Source organism: Lissotriton vulgaris, chromosome 6 (genome assembly GCF_964263255.1).
Source record: "Lissotriton vulgaris chromosome 6, aLisVul1.2, whole genome shotgun sequence".
NCBI lineage: Eukaryota > Metazoa > Chordata > Amphibia > Caudata > Salamandridae > Lissotriton > Lissotriton vulgaris.
The window spans coordinates 1,693,007,807-1,693,028,342 of NC_141694.1; the positions used below are offsets into that span (position 1 = coordinate 1,693,007,807).

A 20,536-nucleotide genomic window follows, 5' to 3' on the forward strand; every position below is an offset into this window, starting at 1 on the left:
CTTCCATCACAGCTCAGTTACTGTTCAATGTCACAGCCGGCGGGCATCCCTTTAATAAGCTCCAAGCTTCTGTCCCAAGATTTCTGACAATAGGAATGCCGCTACCTTGCGGATTGTGGGCCTGTTTACAGGTGTGTCAGACACCTCAAAACACAGGAAACAAACCGTTCGCTCTTGCAGCAATGATAACAGGCCACACCATCTGACTTCAAAAAGGTCTTTATTCCCATGAATGAAAGCCGATTCAGGCATTACGCGTTTCGAGTCCCATGACTCTTAATCATATGCCACTGACTGCTGTTTGCGGTGGGTTCGTTTAGATTTTAAATACGTAACTGTTAGACATGGAAAAGGGACATTAATCCAGTCATTTAAAGGACCAGTCGATTTGCATTTCTTCATTTTAAATAGAGTGTTATTCAGTCTCTTTAGTGCAACGAGGAAATGTACAATTTTCAATAAAGGTTAAAGCAGTTAACCTCCAATTGGCTTCATATTCATGTATTCCATCGTTGTAGATTTCAAAAAGCTCTTCTGAGTGTTTAAGGGACTGCATCCCCCACAATGCTTTACGACTGTCCTCATTCTTTCGCTGGTTCCCCATGTCGATTTCGGTACAACTTCCCCATTTACACTGTGCGCGAGTGCAAACTTGCATCAAAAGGAAAAGTTCCATACCTCGAGCACAGTTTCCAAAGGTGAGTTCCACTACCACCACGTTTTCCTGCAGTATCCGGTCAGCTTTGATTTAGATATTTGGAGTCACGAAGTGCATCATAAAGATTCCTACAGCAAATCCTAGCTGTTTTCATAGTTCAATTCCCAAGTTCAGGCGGGCCTCTCAAAGCAGCCTCTTCCATCGCAGCTCAGTTACTGTTCAATGTCACAGCCGGCGGGCATCCCTTTAATAAGCTCCAAGCTTCTGTCCCAAGATTTCTGACAATAGGAATATATATATATATATATATATACTAGCAGCCCGTCCCGACCTTGTCCGGGAGCAACAGGCTTCCCCGACCCCCTCCTGCCCCGACATTGTTCAGCAGCCCGGGCCCCCGCCCGGCCCATCCCCCGCCTGTCCCGACATGGGTCCCCTTACCTCAGCCGCCACTCCTCCCGCCTGTCCACTGCTCGCACCGCCGCTGGCCTGTCCGCTGCTCCTCACGTCACCGCTCCTCCCCCGCGCCATGTCCGCCGCTCCCTTACCTCAGTCGCCGCTCCTCCAGCCTGTCCGCTGCTCGCACTGCCGCTGGCCTATCCGCTGCTCCTCACGTCATCGCTCCTCCCCCATGCCATGTCCGCCGCTCCTCGTCGCGCTCCTGGACGCCGCTCCTCCACGCGCTCCTGACATGAGCACGCACGTCGCGGCCGGCGCTACTTCGGAGGGACTACTTTTTTTTTACTGTAAAGTTTTTTAAATAGCGTTTTTATTTTTAATTTATATAGCCTATGACCATCTACACACCCTGACGATTCCAACGGTGTATCGGGTGTGTGGATTGGCGCTGTGGTTCCCGAGTTTACCCACCTCAAAGGCTGAAAGTTCTTCCTTTATTATAGTATATATATATATATATATATATATATATATATATATATATATATATATATTGTCATATTGTTACTGAATTATGACACTATGTCAATAATTGTGTGAAGGACAACAGATTAATTAGCCACCGCAGGTCACATGCAAACAAAGGGTTAAATGGGTAGGCTGTATACATCGGAAGCGCCACCCTCTGTTTCCAGCTCTATAAGTTCCCTCTTCACTTGCAGCAGCATATCATGTGATCAAGCCTCTGGCTAGAGGCGAAACGCGTCATGCGGACTTGCTGGGTGTTATTCTTTTCTATGGAATAAAGCACTTATTTTTTGCACTATACCTGGGTTTGGCTTGTTCGTCCTAGTAAAAGTCCGGAGATTGAGGCTGAGACGTGTTGGCGTCAGACGAAGTGAGTTGGATATATATATATATATATATATATATATATATATATATATATATATATATATATTACCTACTGGCGGTCGCCAGTAGGTAGTTATAGTTAGGATTTTTTTCAATGTTAAATCTCAAAATTCTATTTGGAATAACTTTGGCCCCGGTCGACGAATCTGCCTGAAAATTTCCTCAAAATGGCCTCGCGGCGTTCCGGTCCTTCCCTGAAAGTTTGGGGGGATGCGTCAAGCGGGCCCGAGATAAAAGGGGGGTCCCAAAACGCGTTTTCCCCATGTTAATTTCCATAGGGCGGTCGATTTCACTTTTAGCCCGAACGGCTGAATGGATTTCCACCAAACTTGGCAAAATTGTAGGGACTGGTAGCCCGATGTGCCTTTGCTATGTCTCAAGATATGTGCTCCAGTGGATTTTGAGTAATTTAGGTTCCAAAAAATATATATATCCATGGCAGCGCCCGGGTACGCGCACCGGGAAGCGCACCAGGCGCGACACGCGAGGTGCGCACGGAAAGCTGATTGGCTCTCGGGTGTCTGTAAACATTCGAAACAGTCCGGAGTAGCCGCCATTTTCTGTCCCGGGAAAATCGAGAGATAAGAGGTAGAAAAATCTAAGGGGGAAATGACCATAAGGGGGCAGGGATAGACCCCCCTGACCCCCTAGGTTTGATGTTTGGGCCATAAAAGGGCCCTGCGGGGCCCAACATTTTTTTTTTGATTTGCGCGGGGGGAGCGCCCGGTACGCGCACAGGGGAGCGGACAGGGGAGCGTACCATGGGAAAAAAAGAATAATAGCATTTTTAAAAAATGTAGCCTTTTTTTAGAAATTGGAGGTAGTTCTAAAAAGAACTGTTTTTTTTCTTCTTTTTTTTGTTTTATATTTTTTTGATGTTTTTTGAACATTTTGAACTTTTTTTGGCTTTTCTGAACACTTTTATATTTTTTTGTATTTTTCATGGGGAGAAACGAAAAAACAGGGAATTGAAAATGGCTCAACTGGAGCTAAAAAAAAAGAAAATAAATAATTAGGGTCGATTGGGGCATTTATGGTTGTCCCCAGCAAGGACGTTGAGCTTTACGCTCTGTTCTCCGTAGGAGATGGTCTTCCCACAATATTTGCATGTGATTCTGAAATCTGCAAATCGGGGCTGAATGCAACGCATCGTTTCACTTTCTTCTGGTGTTGACGGAGTGAGTTGCTTTCTTTTTGAGCTGGTTCTTGTTGATGGTGAAGGGTTACTGGCCAGTTCCTTCATCTCTGCAGCAGATTAGTTTATAGGATGCTTGCGCTGCATGTGGCAGATCATTGTGTGATTTCCAAAGGAATATTTTTTAAGAGGGTTCCCTCGGGAAAGTTCCATGCCACAGATCAGGCAAGTCACCTTGGCTGCATTTACCTTTTTCTTCCCCTGTGAGAAAAAAACTCCCAAATAATGTGTGGTCTGGGCTGGTATGGGGTATTGTGTTCTTGGAGAAATGTTCTCGTCCCTTCTTCCTCCACCTCCTCCTCCTCTTCCTCCTCTTCTTCACCACCAATGAAAACTTGTGGTGGTCCTTTTGGTTGTTGTGGTGGTGGTGCAGATGCACCAGCTGCTGCTGCTACTGAAGCCATTATAAAGATGAAAATTGTACAGAGAGGTACAAGCAGGTCTTCCTCAGTCAAAGGACAAAGTCAGAAGAAAGGAAAAAGGTGGGGTCTTTCATCAGAAGGAAAAAAAAAAGTTAGATCCAATGAAAAGTGTTATTTTCAGGTCACATGACCAGGGGCTTCATCATTATGAAACCAAAACTGTTATGAACCAATGAAAAGTGTTATTTTCAGGTCACATGACCCGACGCGCTTACGCTACGCTCCCCGGGGCGCGCCCGGGGGCGCACTCAGGGTTGCGTAGCGTAAGCGCGTCGGAAGTTTACGTTGCGCGATCGTATTCGCACAAGTGCTTCCGGGTGCGCTTACGCCGTGCGTTTCACACAGACGCGGCTACGCGATACGTCACGATCATGTTTTCGTTCGCGATAATGGCACTTACGGGACGCTCGCCAGTGCGCGCCCCGGGGCGCTTCATATAATTACGCTTTCTGGGGCGCTCCCCGGGGCGCGCACCGGGAGCGCACCAAGGCAAAAAAATATGTATATATTTAAAAAAAAAAAAGGCAAAATTGTAGGGACTGGTAGCCCGATGTGCCTTTGCTATGTCTCAAGATATATGCTCACGTGGTTTTAACGAAAGTTAACTTTGAAAAAATATATATTGGGCTACATTGGGCTATATATATGTTAGAGCCCAAATGTATCCCAATGTAGCCCAATATAGACCAATGTAGCCCAAAGATGGCCACCAGAGACAAAAAAAAATGTAGCCAAAATATCAGACAGATGTAGTCCAAATATAGCCCAATGACAGAATGTCCCAGAGAACAACTAGTGCGCTAACAGTCTTACTTATAAACTGAGATTTATAGTTAGGAATTAGCATTTAAAAAACCTTTGAAATTCACAGAAAAAACCATAGGTTTCCCAACAGTTATAGTTAGGAATTAGCATTTAAAAAACCTATTAAATTCACTGGAAAAACCATAGGTTTCAGCAGAGCATTACACACGCAAGTTATAGTGAGTCCAACTAACTATAACATGGGAATTTCATTGGTTTTATGTCAGTAAAATTTCCACCTAACTATAACTGGTGTGAAACCTATGGTTTTTTCAGTGAATTTAATAGGTTTTTTAAATGCTAATTCCTAACTATAACGGATGGGAAACCTATGTTTTTTTCAGTGAATATATATATATATATATATCCAACTCACGTCTCGGCCCCAATCTCCGGACTTTTACTAGGACGAACAAGCCAAACCCAGGTATAGTGCAAAAAATCAGTGCTTTATTCCATAGAAAAGAATAACACCCAGCAAGTCCGCATGACGCGTTTCGCCTCTAGCCAGAGGCTTGATCACATGATATGCTGCTGCAAGTGAAGAGGGAACTTATAGAGCTGGAAACAGAGGGTGGCGCTTCCGATGTATACAGCCTACCCATTTAACCCTTTGTTTGCATGTGACCTGCGGTGGCTAATTAATCTGTTGTCCTTCACACAATTATTGACATAGTGTCATAATTCAGTAACAATATGACAATATTAACAACCACCAGAGCAGAACTGTGCAAATTGTGCAATACGTAAATTAAATTAGACATACTACATACATTGTAACACAATATCTTATACAAGAGGACATTTTTTGTTTAAAACTTATTGTTCACAATGAATGACACAGTGTCTCAATTGATAAAAAGCCTCCAACTGGCTACAAGGCCTAGCAGCAAATATTTGTGCAAACTAAGCAATATAAATAAAGTTCATTTAAAACCTCATTGTTTTTAGGTAAAAAATTCCTTCATCCATGAAGTACAGTTAAAAAATAATTATTTATAATAAAAGAGACAGTGTCTCAATTGATGAAAACCCTCTAACTGGCTACAAGGCCTAGCAGCAATTATATGTGCAAACTAAGCAATATAAATAAAATTCATTTAAATCTTTAATCAGATAAAAAATTCTTAATCCATACAGCACAGTTTAAACAAAGATCACATGAAAAGGGTATAAGACTCACATCTTTTGATCTGCATAATACAAGCTCTAATATTATATATACAGTATCTTCAAGTACACAACATGTTTTCACACATATATATATATATATAGTATTAGTAACCCTTTCTGCTTGGTGTCAAAGACTGAAGAGATTCTTTGTTACCCCCAGGGCCGGACTGGGAACCAAAACCGGCCCTGGCAAAGTGCGCAGCCACAACCCCCCCCCCCTCCCACTCGGGGGGGTTGGAGGTGCCGATGAGCGCTTTGCTAGGGCCGGTTTTCGGTCGATTTTGCAGCAATGCTGCAAAAACGGCCCTGTTACAAAATCGGCCCCAGGGGCCCAAAACCGGGTCCCACCCGTGCGGCGCACCAGGGGATTGCCCGGTTCCTGCTATGGCCAGTCCGGGCTTGGTTACACCCCTGGTTGACCAATTAACTTGAATGATGGTGCTCCTAATTATAAATGTTCTAATGGAATGTCTCCTTGGACTTTCTAATATTCTTGGTCTGACAGAGCAAGAACCCATAAAGCCATACATTTGAGTATAAATTTGTTGGTAAAAATGTATTTTCATGATATGGCGATCGGTCTGGCTGTTACTCAATTGATGCACAAAGGTAGTGCCAGTCTTTAAATTAATGTATTTTTAATACTATTGTGTAAGCAGATTCTATTTTATGCAGATTTGATTTATTTTAGTGCACGTTTAACTAACTAATTTCTCCATATCAACTATATTTTAAACTGAACTGAAACTAGTACATGCTGATAATTATCATATAAATTACAAAAACCAAAGTGCCATGAAAAATATTTTTTTATTTGTGCATGAAAATACTCATTTAGCTAAATGTAAGAAATACATATTCTGCAATACAAAAATGTTTACGTACAGACAACATTAAGTATAGTTTCCACGGGAGAAAGAATTCTCAAAAAAACACTGTATCCCATATTTCTAATGTGCATTATAATTAAAGCAAATCTCCGTGCGTTATCAGTTAGAATTAATACTTCTTCGACTCATACAATGCATTAACTTACAAGGGCAGGCAAATTCACAGCACATTTACTTTTTATAAAAACATTGACTCAAAAAAACAATTCATTTTCCCCATCCAAAAGACATACATCAGATATACAAGTCAAAACTAAGTGTCTAAAAATATATATTTAATTTTAAAGATTTAATATAACACATTGTTGAATAAACTATTTAGAAAAATGATTCACTAAATTAATTTACACACATAAATAGCACAATAACAATGTATTCTCTTTTGATTAAATATCCATCATAGCAATCTACACCAAATGCATTTTGAATTCCTAATTGCGTCAACATAAGCTCTCATGTTCAGTTTTGAGGTAAAACAGAGGTATCCCTACGTGACAACAAAGCACCTCATGTATTTTGAGCATTGCATTTTGCTCAAGGGAAACCTATGGTCATCACAATCCTCCGCTCCTTTCCTTTTCCTTGCGCAGTAGTTAAGTAATCGAAGGCAACATTGGAGTTGGGATTGGATATTATTGGTGGTGTGTTAATGCCAACAACTGAAGGATGCAAAGAAACAGCCTGCAGATGTTAAATAGCATGCATTATAATTCGAAAGAACAAAGACCAAGGGTGGTATTATACATGTGCCGCCTATTCCTTCATTGCTCCGGGTTCACCTTTTAAAAAGTGCGCCCTGGGCAATGAAGGTAAATTCAACGTATTATGATGAATGAGCTGCCCCCAGTGCAGCCGCGAACTCACGCTGCCCCCAGGACAGTGCATTCATGTGAAAAACAGAGAGGCTGCCTTTATAGCTGCTATGTGTTTTCACAGTTCAGGCGGCAACCCACCTGCACTTTGATGGGGGAATAGATATCCCCTTGAAGGCGGGTGCAGTGAGTGACTACACCCAACTGCAAGAGGATGTCTGGGGAATCCATGGGGCCCCCTCTCCCTTGAAAGTGACCGTGTAATGTTTGTTAGGAGGGAACTGAAAGCCCTAACCTAGAACACAACTATAAACCTGGGTTACCCATTTTTTTCTATACCATTTATTTCGCCTTGTGGCTTTCAATACTTTGAAAATGTATTTTGATTACTTTTCTGGTATTACAGTTCTGAGCTAAATGCATTTCTGTATTATAAAGTATTCCTATCGTTTGGAAAGGGGCGACCATTCGGTCCCCCCGAACGTATGGTGGAGTACCACGATCCCCCAGGGAAGCCATCTTGGGCGGGAGGCGAGCCTCGGCTGGTATGCCCGAAGCGGCGTAGCCGGGGCGCGCCTTTTTCCCGCCCTGGAGTGGGCTGGCCTAGACACTGACGCGGCCGGCCACGCCCTTTGGGGCAGGCAGGGGCGGGTGTACGCCCGCCCTGAAGACGGATAAAAGGAGCAACAAGCCAAGAAAGCTTCCTCTTGTTCCTGTGCTCTGAAGCTGCACCTCCTCGCTGCACGTGAGCTCGAGACGGAACGAAGAGCCAATTTTGAGCGTTGTAATCGTTCTTGTTTGTTTTGCAGATACTCTGTCGGAGAATGCCCTCTTGTTCCTGTGCTCTGAAGCTGCACCTCCTCGCTGCACGTGAGCTCGAGACGGAACGAAGAGCCAATTTTGAGCGTTGTAATCTTTCTTGTTTGTTTTGCAGATACTCTGTCGGAGAATGCCCAAGAAAGCAGGAAAACGAATGACTACCGACCAGATGCTGCGGGTTCTTATGAAGGAGGTGACCGACCTTAAGAGGCGAATGGCGGATAAAGACGAGGAAGGGGGGCCGAAACGTCCTTTGGCGGGAGCAGCTCCAGGAGGAAAAGGCAAGAGGCCCAGAAGGGGAGCAGCCGGGGGAGACATCCCGGTTCCCTGTACCCCACTCGAAGCACCAACTCCCGTGCCGGAGGAAGGGAACCCAACTCCCGTGGTGGTCACCCCCGTTTCCGGGGAGGATATGCCGCCCGAGCTGGCGGCACAATTAGCAGCGTGGTTGGGTAAAGGTAGCGAGGGCGCCACGGCTGACGATGCGCAGGTGTTGATGAGGCAACTGCGTGAAACGAGGGAAGCAACGAAGGCACCATCGCCGGCTGCGGCAGTAGAGAAACCACCTGGGTCAGGTCCAGTCGCAGATACAGCTTCCGGTTCAGGTAAGCGGCCATTGCCGATTGCGAGGGATGAGTCTGCACCCTCTCGAAGGGAAAAGTTGGGTCAGCATGTCCCTCTGGCTATCAAAGAGAAGATATGGGCAGAGGAGTGTATAAACATCTTCTCGTTGCTTACCGATCATTATGAGATGGAGCATGTTAAGAGCCAGAAGGAGCTCATGCATCCGAGTGTTTGGCGCGCTAAGATGGCCGCCTTTAAGGTGAACGAAAACATTGGCAATTGGGGCAAAGCTTGGGGGATTTTTACATCCATCATGGGTGAACGTAGGCCCGAATTGCTGTCCGAGTTCCCGATTTATCAGTCAAGGATCATGGGGTATTCTGTGTCACACGAGGGCAATCAATGGTTCTGTTACGATAATATTTTCAGGAAAGCGAAAGAACATGATAAAAATTTAACTTGGGATTGTTATGATTCTGTGTCTTGGTCCAAAATGGAAGATACTGGTATGTTGAAATTGCCATTGGTAGGGAGTAGCGTGAGTGAATCCTCCCGCCAATATGCTGGAACGCCCTTTCGATCGGGTACGAGTAACGACAACCACTCGAGGCCGAACGGCAACGCAGGAAAAAGGGGGATTTGTTGGAACTTTAACAGGGGTAAATGTACCAGGCCTCAGGGGTCCTGCAAATTTAGGCACGAATGTGGTGGGTGTGGGCAAGCATCCCATCCTGAGTCCATGTGCAGAGCCAAAACGGGTGATAACGGGGGTAGAGGAGGCGCCAAACAGGTCTGAAATAGTCCGAGGGGCGCCTTTACCTACCCCGATTGATACCATGGCGATGATTCCTTGGCTCAGCGAATACCCAGATCACGCTTCCGCTGGGGTGTTGCGGGACGGGTTTTCTTATGGTTTCCGCATCCCAGCGGGAGAGTTTCGGGGTATAGCGAAATGTAAAAACCAAATATCGGTCTTGCAGCATACGACCGTAGTGCAGGAAAAGATCCGGAAAGAGGTTGCTCGAGGTCGAGTCGCCGGTCCATTTAATGTACCACCAGTTGCTAACTTTGTTTGTTCTCCTTTGGGGGTGGTCCCCAAGAAGGACCCGGGTGAGTTTCGGCTGATACATAATTTATCAGCCCCACGTGGTCTTTCCGTAAACGATGCGATAGACCCGGAAGTATGTTCGGTGCGGTACGCATCCTTCGATGGGGCCGTAGCCATATTGAATCGCCTGGGGTCCGGCGCGCTGATGGCAAAAAGTGATATCGAGTCAGCGTTCCGGTTGCTCCCGGTACATCCTGACGACCAGCGTCTCCTTGGTTTTATGTTTCAGGGTCAATATTACATGGATCGTTGTATGCCAATGGGGTGCTCTATATCTTGTGCCTATTTTGAAAAGTTCAGTTGTTTTCTGCAATGGGTCTTTACAAAAAAGACGGGGTTTCCACATGTTATGCATTATCTCGATGACTTTTTGTTTATGGGGGCAGCCGGGGATCCGGAAGGTGGACAGGCTTTGACCGAATTTTGTGTCTTGATGAATCAGTTTGGTGTGCCATTGGCACCAGGTAAGACGGTGGGTCCCTTGACTTGCCTCGAGTTTCTAGGGATCGAGCTTGACTCTGGAGAAGGTTGTTTTCGTTTACCAGGAGACAAAGTGTTAAGATTCAGAGCATGCCTGCAAACGTGTTTACGAGAGTCTAAGGTTAAGTTGCATCAATTACAGCAATTGGTGGGACAGTTGAATTTTGCCCTAAGAGTAATACCGATGGCCCGCCCCTTTTCCCGCTCGATCGCTCAAGCCATGGTCGGCCTGAGGAGGGGCACCACCGCACGAGGCTCTCGGCAGAGGTTCGCCAGGACATGCGCATTTGGTTGGCATTTCTGGCGGATTTCAATGGTCGAGTTGTATGGAACAAACCGGCGGTGTCCTCTGAGGAGCTGGGACTGTGGACAGATTCGGCAGGGAGCATTGGTTTTGGTGCCATATTCGGCACTCAGTGGTCGGCACAAAAATGGCCGTCATGGTGGCATGATAATGGACTGACAAGTAACATTGCCTTTTTGGAACTTTTTCCCATTCTGGTGGCCCTGAGAACTTGGCCCGAGGGGTTCAGAGATCACTCTGTGGTATTCTGGTCTGATAACATGACCGTGGTTGAGTGTATCAATAGCCAAGCGGCACGATGCAAATGGATCCTGAGATTGCTCAAAGAAATAGTACTGTTGTGCATGCAATTGAATGTGCTATTCAAGGCACGACACGTGCCAGGGGTGCTGAATCAAGCGGCTGATGCGCTTTCTCGTTTTCGTATGCAGGCCTTCTGGGGTTTTCTGCCCACAGCGGACCCGGTGGCGGCACCCTTTCCCGAAGCTCTCTGGTCTCTCGGTGCCCCGAACTACAAAACCTCGTGGGAGAGAGTTTAGCACCCAGGACGAAGAAGGCATATGAAGGGGCGTTCCGATCCTATTGGGCCTTTTTGGGGACTGCTAGGGGGGAGCTTTGGGGCCAGGAGGAGTCTGTAGTAAACTTTCTGCTGTCTTTACATCAGGCAGGCAAATCAGTGGCTACGGCCCAGAGGCATCGGGCCGCCATTTCCTTTGTGGCTAGGGCTCACGGGATCCAGGACCCGACAGCGTCTTTCGTGGTACAAAAAGCGCTACGTGGGTGGCAACGCCTTGAGGGTCGCAGAGTAGATGAAAGGCGCCCGATAGGTTTGGATAGGTTGGCCCTTTTGTTATCCATACTCCCTGCAACATGTTCATCTCGGTATGAAACAGTCTTATTCCGAGCCGCCTTTACACTGGCATTCCATGGGGCTATGCGGGTAAGCGAATTAGTGGCGAAAAACAAGCAGGATGTGATGGGGGGACTGTGCCGAGAGCACGTTCAGGTCAGAGGGGGGACAATGTCTGTCTCGTTCGTCAGGTCCAAGACCGATCAGGGTGCATTGGGCGATTGCATAATCATACAAAGGATTCCCGGGTCCTCCATGTGCCCGGTGAGTTGTGTAGAGGAATATTTAGCACAAAGGGTGGCATCATGGGGGGGGACCTTGTTGAGACACGCTGACGCCACCCCACTGACGAGGTTTCAGTTTCAGCGGGTGCTTGCGATGTCCATTTCCGCTGCGGGCTTGAACCCGGGCGAGTTTGGGACCCATTCCTTTCGGATAGGGGCTGCTACAGAGGCTACGGCCAGGGGTCTGGATGTTGAACAAGTTAAACGTGTGGGCCGTTGGTCCTCCAACTGTTATAAAAGGTATGTGCGGTTGCACATGTTGTGAAGCTGTAGCGATGTACTCACGCTTCTTGTTTTTGTTTGGTTTCAGTTACGCAAGCCTACGAGGCGGGGCGGACTATGCAGTCGACCCAACACCGGGCCAGCGGTCAGACATCACCGGCTGTGAAAAAGGCGGTGTGGGTCATGGGCCACTCATACGTGAGGCGTGCCGCGGACGTATTCAAAGCAGGTGACATGATTCACGTGGCTGGGGAATACGGGTACAGTGTGTCCTTCTACGGAAGGGGCGGACTCTGTATTGACCAGTTTCAATCATTTTTCGAGGGTTTGTTAGGGCGGACGAGGTCACCGCCGTCTATAGTCATAGTACACCTTGGGGGCAATGATTTGGTCACCACTGGTAGACGACTTCTCCTTGAAGCGATGCTTTCCACTGTAAGTTGGTTAGCAAGGAGAGTTCCAGGGTGCACGATTGCTTGGTCCCATATGATCCCACGAAAAGTATGGCGGGGGGCTATTTCTGTGTCTGCTTTGAATCATTCAGTGAGGAAAATTAATAACAAAGTGGGTAGATTGTTCCGTTCCAATACTTTGCATTCGATTTCGCATGGTTGTATTACTGGTGATAGTATGTATTTGGGGGATGGTGTTCACTTGTCCCGGGTGGGGAACGAGCTACTCATAGGAGACTTGATAGCTTGGCTAAAGACTTTAAGACATGACCTTTAGGTAGGAGTGTTGTGGGGGGTCTGGATAGCCGGTCAACTATCCGGCCTGTGGCGGTAAGGTCATGATCGGTGAGCACTAATTGGTAGATCCCTATGAGTGGGCGTCACCCATTACGGATGGGAGCGCTCGAGGGAGGTGGCCATTGGCCCCTCAACGGGGAGGCGGTCCCTTCTAAGGATGGGCCGCCGAAAGGAAAGGAAAGGCGGTCAAGGCCCCTTCCTGGGTAGGAGGGGTTACAGCCCCCTCCTGGAGAATTTCCCGGGGCCATGTCATCTGCGACGGCAGATGTGGTAAGTTGTGTGGGGTTTGGGGGGGGTCTACGCTACCTTCTAGATACCTCACACGAGTCCTCGAACGACCTTTAAGTGGCGTCGAGTTTAATGGGGCCCCCGTCAAGTCAAGGGAAATTGGTAGTTGCACTTGAGGTACGCCTCTGTGCGGTCGCCCCTCACAAGTGAGGGGGACATTTCTGGTTTAGGGATCTTGACACCGGTTACGACCTTGCCGTTGGCCCTTAAACGTTAGGATGTACAATTTCAAATTGCAAGTTAATATTTTGTAGGATGTTAGTTCGGCTAGGAGAACCTTTGTATTAGAGAATATGTTAAGGTTAGCCAAACATCGCAAATGTGGTAATGAAATTGTACATAATATGAAACTGTTATTTTAATGTTTTAATTTTGTTTCATATTTTAATAAATACGGCCGGGAGGGTCACTCCCTCCCGTCTTCCAAAAGTTCAGAACTGTTTCCGGTTTCCCATCCTTGGGGATTGTGTTGAGAGGTGGTGGCGGGTATCTCAGCCATATGGAAAGGGGCGACCATTCGGTCCCCCCGAACGTATGGTGGAGTACCACGATCCCCCCGGGAAGCCATCTTGGGCGGGAGGCGAGCCTCGGCTGGTATGCCCGAAGCGGCGTAGCCGGGGCGCGCCTTTTTCCTGCCCTGGAGTGGGCTGGCCTAGACACTGACGCGGCCGGCCACGCCCTTTGGGGCAGGCAGGGGCGGGTGTACGCCCGCCCTGAAGACGGATAAAAGGAGCAACAAGCCAAGAAAGCTTCCTCTTGTTCCTGTGCTCTGAAGCTGCACCTCCTCGCTGCACGTGAGCTCGAGACGGAACGAAGAGCCAATTTTGACCCACCCACCAGCCCCTGAGGACAGCTACTTGTTGTGAATAAAGTTTTTGATGTGGTAACTCTATTTTCTTTCAGGTTGTGATGACTGTCGTGATATTTTGAATCTGCAATAAAGATGGTCATGTGTTGGATGTTTTCAAATAAAGTATTTGCACTAGTGTTGATCAGTAATCATGCTTATAGTATATTATTCTTTAGTAATTTAGATAGTTTGTCGTATTTATTGTCGGGCGGTAAGGTCATGATCGGTGAGCACTAATTGGTAGATCCCTATGAGTGGGCGTCACCCATTACGGATGGGAGCGCTCGAGGGAGGTGGCCATTGGCCCCTCAACGGGGAGGCGGTCCCTTCTAAGGATGGGCCGCCAAAAGGAAAGGAAAGGCGGTCAAGGCCCCTTCCTGGGTAGGAGGGGTTACAGCCCCCTCCTGGAGAATTTCCCGGGGCCATGTCATCTGCGACGGCAGATGTGGTAAGTTGTGTGGGGTTTGGGGGGGGGGGGTCTACGCTACCTTCTAGATACCTCACACGAGTCCTCGAACGACCTTTAAGTGGCGTCGAGTTTAATGGGGCCCCCGTCAAGTCAAGGGAAATTGGTAGTTGCACTTGAGGTACGCCTCTGTGCGGTCGCCCCTCACAAGTGAGGGGGACATTTCTGGTTTAGGGATCTTGACACCGGTTACGACCTTGCCGTTGGCCCTTAAACGTTAGGATGTACAATTTCAAATTGCAAGTTAATATTTTGTAGGATGTTAGTTCGGCTAGGAGAACCTTTGTATTAGAGAATATGTTAAGGTTAGCCAAACATCGCAAATGTGGTACTGAAATTGTACATAATATGAAACTGTTATTTTAATGTTTTAATTTTGTTTCATATTTTAATAAATACGGCCGGGAGGGTCACTCCCTCCCGTCTTCCAAAAGTTCAGAACTGTTTCCGGTTTCCCATCCTTGGGGATTGTGTTGAGAGGGGGTGGCGGGTATCTCAGCCATATAGAATGTTCACTCGATATAGGAATCGAAGTGTGGCTCACTGGTTAGAGGAAGCAGACCTGGAAGCAGAGGTCAGCCCGGGACCAGGGTTCAATTCCTGGCTCGGCGGGGTCTTGAGTCCTAAAATGTCCATGGACTCGACAATTCTCGCTCCAGTGCCTACTCGATTCACAGGTTCACACTCTGCGACTCTGGGCAATAGCTTGCTTAATCTCCACAATGGCCCCTCGCGGCGGGATGCCTGACTTTCACCTTGTGAATACCCTGCCGGGGTTATCCCACAGGGGAATACCAGGACGGGTTCCCTAAGCAAGCGCTTAGAAACCGCTCTGTGATTTGCGCTATATAAATTCCTGTACATATACATTTACATTTACATATGTAGAACGACATGCAAATATGATTATTTTTTTTAAATAGGAACACTAAAAACGTCCAGAAATCATTGATCCATATTCAGCATAAGTTTTAAAACTCTGCACCTCAAACGGAATTAATAGAGAAAGGAATGCTTTAAAGGAAATATGTGTATCAAATTTTACCCAGCAAACGATAGATGTTAAAGCCCCGTCTTGATAACAATCCAAAACAGTAATTTGAAAAAATTATTTGAGGATTGGATTCCAAAACACAAATACTATTATTACACAAATGAAATTGGTGTAAATCGTGTATGTGTGTGCTCACACACAAACTAAGATTTTGCTTATAACATTTTCAGTGAACCTACCATAAGACTGCAGATGGTACTAAACTTGCACACGAAGAGGAACAATGTGTTGTTTCTAGCAGTCAACAGTGAGCAGAGAGAGAGCCAAAGGTACCACAATTGCTTCATATGCATTCTGCGAACGATCACCCAAGGTGCAGATCCTTGAATGGGACCTGGGCTATGTATATTCCACTTAGACGCAATAATACTGATCATAGGGTGACATGCGCTCATGCCACAAATCCATTGAAATTGAATCCGCGGCTTAAAGTTCAGTTCATGTAAATCAAAGAGCTGATGTTGGTACCATATGATGAGGCACAAGTCTTCACATACGCCATGCTAAAAAATGCACAAAGGCAATAGGGAAAAGCACTTTAAGTAATGCATGTTAGCTGAGTCCTCTCATATAGCAAGTTGCCTTTTACCCCTACAACGGGGTATCTGTAAACGCAGTGTGCTCCTTTGTCACTGAGCTGAAGCTTTTGATGGTGCTTACCAAGTCTTCATCATCGGCGTACTGGAGAAGAAAAAAGTGTTAGAATTTATATCATGAAGTTGGATAATTTACCATTTTAGTATCTATTTCATACACACACATATCAGTTGAGCGGGTATCATTTATCCTAAAAAGCAGAGAAGGTTATTATAGAATAACACATGCTTTGTTGGGAATATAAAGTCAAAAGGGGTAGAACGTTGCTCTGCTTGGACTGTTGTAGGTGTAGGAATTGAGTATTGTTTAGTGGGTTCAAAGTCACACTAGATTTAGACAACTGACTGCCAGCGTCTTTTCCCAAGCTAACACTCATAGTCTTTGTTTTTGTTTCATAAGGACTGAGTGGGAATTGTGTGAGTGGACTGTGCCACTGAGAGATGTTTTGTGTGGTGTGTGATTAACAATTGTCTGTTTTCTGTAGTTGCTCTTGAAGTCTTACACTTTATATTTTCTATGAGTACACTATTGACACTAGTTCATTAAATGATGGTTAAACCTTGGTTTCGGTGCCAAAAGTTCTAAATATTTCCACCGACTGAAGCCCCTTCTCATAACTGAAGGGCGAAGCAATTATAATCGGGCTTTTACACCACCTCTAAGTTTTCCTATCTGCTGTTCGTAATTGTCATTCTGAGTACATGGCATTTTATTGCTCAAGGTCATAGCATGCTCCTGAGTACTCTGGCCAGGATGTGTGGGTAACCGGGACCTCTTAAATTTGCGGCTCTGACATATTGAAAAGGACTTATATTTCTCTTGAAGAATCACTTTGGAGGATTTAGTAGTACATGCATACTTTGAGAGAACTCACCAGAAACCAAAAAACAGAAGGCAATGATGCTGGTACATATAGGAACTGTGTGCCTAATAAAAAATATTTGTGTATTCACATATGTAGTACCTGGCCCTCCTACAGGGTCACACACTAAACATTTTGCCTTCACCCCTCCAGTTTTCTGAAACTGTTTGTGTTCGCTTTTAGTACTCTGTGCACTTTACCACTACTAAAGTACTTCTGCTCACTCTTCTAAACATGCCAAAATAGGCCAATTGTCACATTTAATTTCCTTGTAAGTCCAGAGTATATGGCGCTAGATGTACCTAGGGCCGGTAAATTAACGCTACTGGTAGGCCTTCACCACTCAAGTAGCCTTTCTAAAAAATGCCTCAAGTCTGCCACTGCAGCCTGTATGCAGTTATACAATTTGATTTGGCAAATCAACCTTTGCTAAGCATAAACACCATTTTTAATACATATAAGATAGCCTCAGGATAGATCCCAAACAGCCGGAGCAGGGTGCATTTTAATTAAAAAGTTGTACATGTACTTTTAAGTTTTACGTATAACATTGGTTTACCTTATTACATTTAATAAGTGCTAACTTTTGTTTGGAGTGGGTAGAAATGTCATGTTTGGTGTCTGATGAATTGTAATTTAAAACCCTCTTTAAAGGTAAAGTTGGATTTTAAGTTACAATTGTGAAAATGCCACTTTTAGAAAGTTGGCATTTTCTTGTGCTAACCATTTGATGCCTGGAGCCTGTTTCCTTGGTCACTTGACTAGCTGTAGTTGCCAGTTGGCCTTTGTGGATTCCTCCCAAACAGCCAGACAATTGATGAGAGGTGCAAAGCTGCCACCTGTCACTATTGCACTTCACAGACACTGCCTCAGCTCACACAAAAAGAACTTCACACTAGCCTATTGTGACTGCAGACAGACTGGGATAAGGACATGGAGGCAGGACATGCCAAACAACTGTCTGAGGGGAAATCTCCTAAAGCTTCTCCCATTTCAAAGCTAGCACCAGGTATAAAAATGGGACCCTCACACCCACTCTTCAGTACACTCTTGGACCTGTTGACACTAAAGAAGAACTGCCCTGCCGCCAGAGGACTGCTTCGATGCTTGAGGCCTGCCCTGCTGCCTGAGAAGACTGGACCTGCTCCCTCCATCCTAGGCTAACTGCATGACTCTAAAGGCTAGTTAGCTGGCATCCTGTTCTGAACTACAAGGACACAACAAGCTCCTGAGAAATCTCTGCGACTGTCCACCTGGCCTGCTACACTGGACCTGCATCTTGACGTGCTTGAGTCCTGCTGACCTCTACTGGAGTGAGTTCCTCACCCAAAGAGGTGCCTCCCTGGTCCTGGACCCTTGGCGTGGCATCAATTGAGCTCTCGCCTCAAGAAAAGAAGAAATCCCGATGTTTTGGGCTCGTCATAGCAGGCTCATTTGGGCCAAAATCTTGCTGCCCGCCAACAGGCCCAGGTGAATCCAACCCTTTGCACTACAGTACATGCAAAGCTACAGAGAACACCGTCCACAGCGCTGGCCAGCGCTTTGTGCCAAAGCACCGACCATCTGTAATGCTCGCCCTGTTCCTCTTGGCCTCCTCAACTGCGAATGGGACTATTTGTGCTGGACTCTAGTATGTAATTTTTACAGCGGGACTACCTTGGCCCCTGTATCCATCTCACGCCCCGTCATGGTCCATCTGAACTTGTTACTTTCACCTGGTCTCAAATGACCGTATAACTGTGAGTGGTGCTTTTAGGTGTCATACTTTCCTAAAATCCTTGAAATTGTATATCTCAGATTCTATTGATTGTATTTTTGTTGTTTCGGTGACAAATAATTTATTACACTTTACACCATTTTTCTCAATTGGTATAGGATTGTTCTTGTGTTTTGTTTTCACTTTATGTGCTACATAAATACTTTACACATCGCCTCAAAGATAAATCTGACTGTGTTTGTGCCAATCTACCAGAAGTTTAAACTCAAGTTAATTTAGTGACTTTTCTACTTCACCCTGACAAGGAATGTGGTAGTTACTTGAGAAGGCCTCACACCTCCCTAAACAAGCAACTCTATTTCTCACACCATCTGTTTACCGCAAACAATTGATGCAAGTTGAGTAGTAAATATAAACACACAATATAACCTCTCCAAAATAATTGCATTTGGGAAAAGTTTAGCATTAATTCAAATTACGAGTTGAGTCCAAACTGCACTCTCCCAGTGCTATACAAATAGTTACCGCCATGTTTGACCTATTGGTAACTGCCTATTAAAACTTGTACTCAAGAAGTAATGACGTGTAAAAGAGGAGCATTTAACATTTCTTTGTGTGTAGTTATTGCTCAAGCGCAAAAACACATTATAGTTCAGCGCAAATATTAATTGTGCTGTGAAGATTCTGCAGAAAGTAACATCACATGGGTGTACATTACTGTGGAATGCTCTTACTAAAGCACACTTAAACAGCATAAACTTAGCCTTTTACTGTGATTAAGACTGGTCCCTTGTTCAGTGTAAGATCTGTGTCCTTCTTACCGCGTGCAGAACAATAACTTACCATGCCACTGTCATGACCTTGAAGAATAGTGTCCCACACTGGATCATCAATTACAGATTTTTTATCAGGCATATCCAGAAGCTGGCTCACACTACGATGTAGGGAATTCTGAGAGAAGGTCTGACTAAGTTGACCTTGGCTTGGAATTCGAAGGACAGACATATTCCTTTCACTCTGAGTAGGGGCGTTTGTTTCTGATCCGGGAATTTTTGTGTCAAGCATTCCCTGTGAAAATAGAAACTTTTTGTTACATTTCTTAGCACAAAGTTTAGCACAAGCATTAGTAAACCCTATAGGTCTGGCCGCTGTAGGTCAACCAATTATTTTGATATATTTTCTTTTTACAAATATGTACAATAATCATTCACAGTGTGAAAGTATTAAAAAGAAAAAACGGCATAGCGTAAAGATGTATATATTTGCAGACTTGGTAGAGAGTGCAGTGACCTGTTTTTTAAATGATAAAATATAGAGAGACCTTCTTTACCAAAGCACAAGCTTTCACCACAAGGGCCCAAAAGATGTAGGGCCATATTTAATAAAGAGTAGGATTGTCCTTGCATCACACAGAGCTATTCCTTAATTGGTGGTTTGTAAAAACAAAAAAAGAAATGCAATACAAAGCAGCTGCTTGTGCTGCGTTACTTTACTCATCAAGCTGGGAGGCATTCCATGGATAGAGCGGGGTCATTCCCATGCATCCATCCAGAAATTTGAGGCAAACCTGGGATTGCATCAAATCTGCATGCCCCCTGCGGATAGTGTAACGAGGAGAAGCATTTATCTCTATGCTGACAACTCACAAAGCCTGACACTGTAGTAGTGCACAGATGTGCATATATGAGCAAGCAAAATGGTATCACTCACATTGCAAGGAAGCCAATGGCTAAATAGTGGGCTGACCCACTGACCTATGCTATATGCAGTGGTGAGTGGAAGCAAAACGTGAACGACAGCGGAGAACAATAATGGATGAAGAGGGATGGTCCAATGTCCCTACCTGCATTTATGTATGTATATATGTAGGCATTTTTAAAATATATTTTGATTACTTTACTCTGGCATAACAATTAAAGATGTCTCTAAGCCAGACTGTTAAATGGGAAAATAAGCACCGCTGGCATTTTTCCCTCAGAAAAGTAAACCTAAGGAAGCAAATTCAAAAGAGAATCACAAGTATTTTAGAAGGGTGTGAACTATCTCTAAATGCT

The 20,536-nt window shown here is 45.3% G+C and overlaps 1 protein-coding gene across 1 annotated transcript in view; it reads right to left on the reverse strand.

The window, feature by feature from the left end:
* Positions 1–15,897: 15,897 nt before the first annotated feature.
* Positions 15,898–20,536, reverse strand: part of USH2A (usherin) — a 2,319,650-nt gene continuing 2,315,011 nt past the window's right edge. Inside the window, exons 61-62 of the mRNA XM_086925936.1 lie at positions 19,326–19,550; positions 15,898–15,987 (exon numbers count right to left, since the gene is read on the reverse strand). Coding sequence (XP_086782062.1) covers positions 15,898–15,987; positions 19,326–19,550 — 315 coding nt within the window. The remainder of the gene's footprint in view (positions 15,988–19,325; positions 19,551–20,536) is intronic.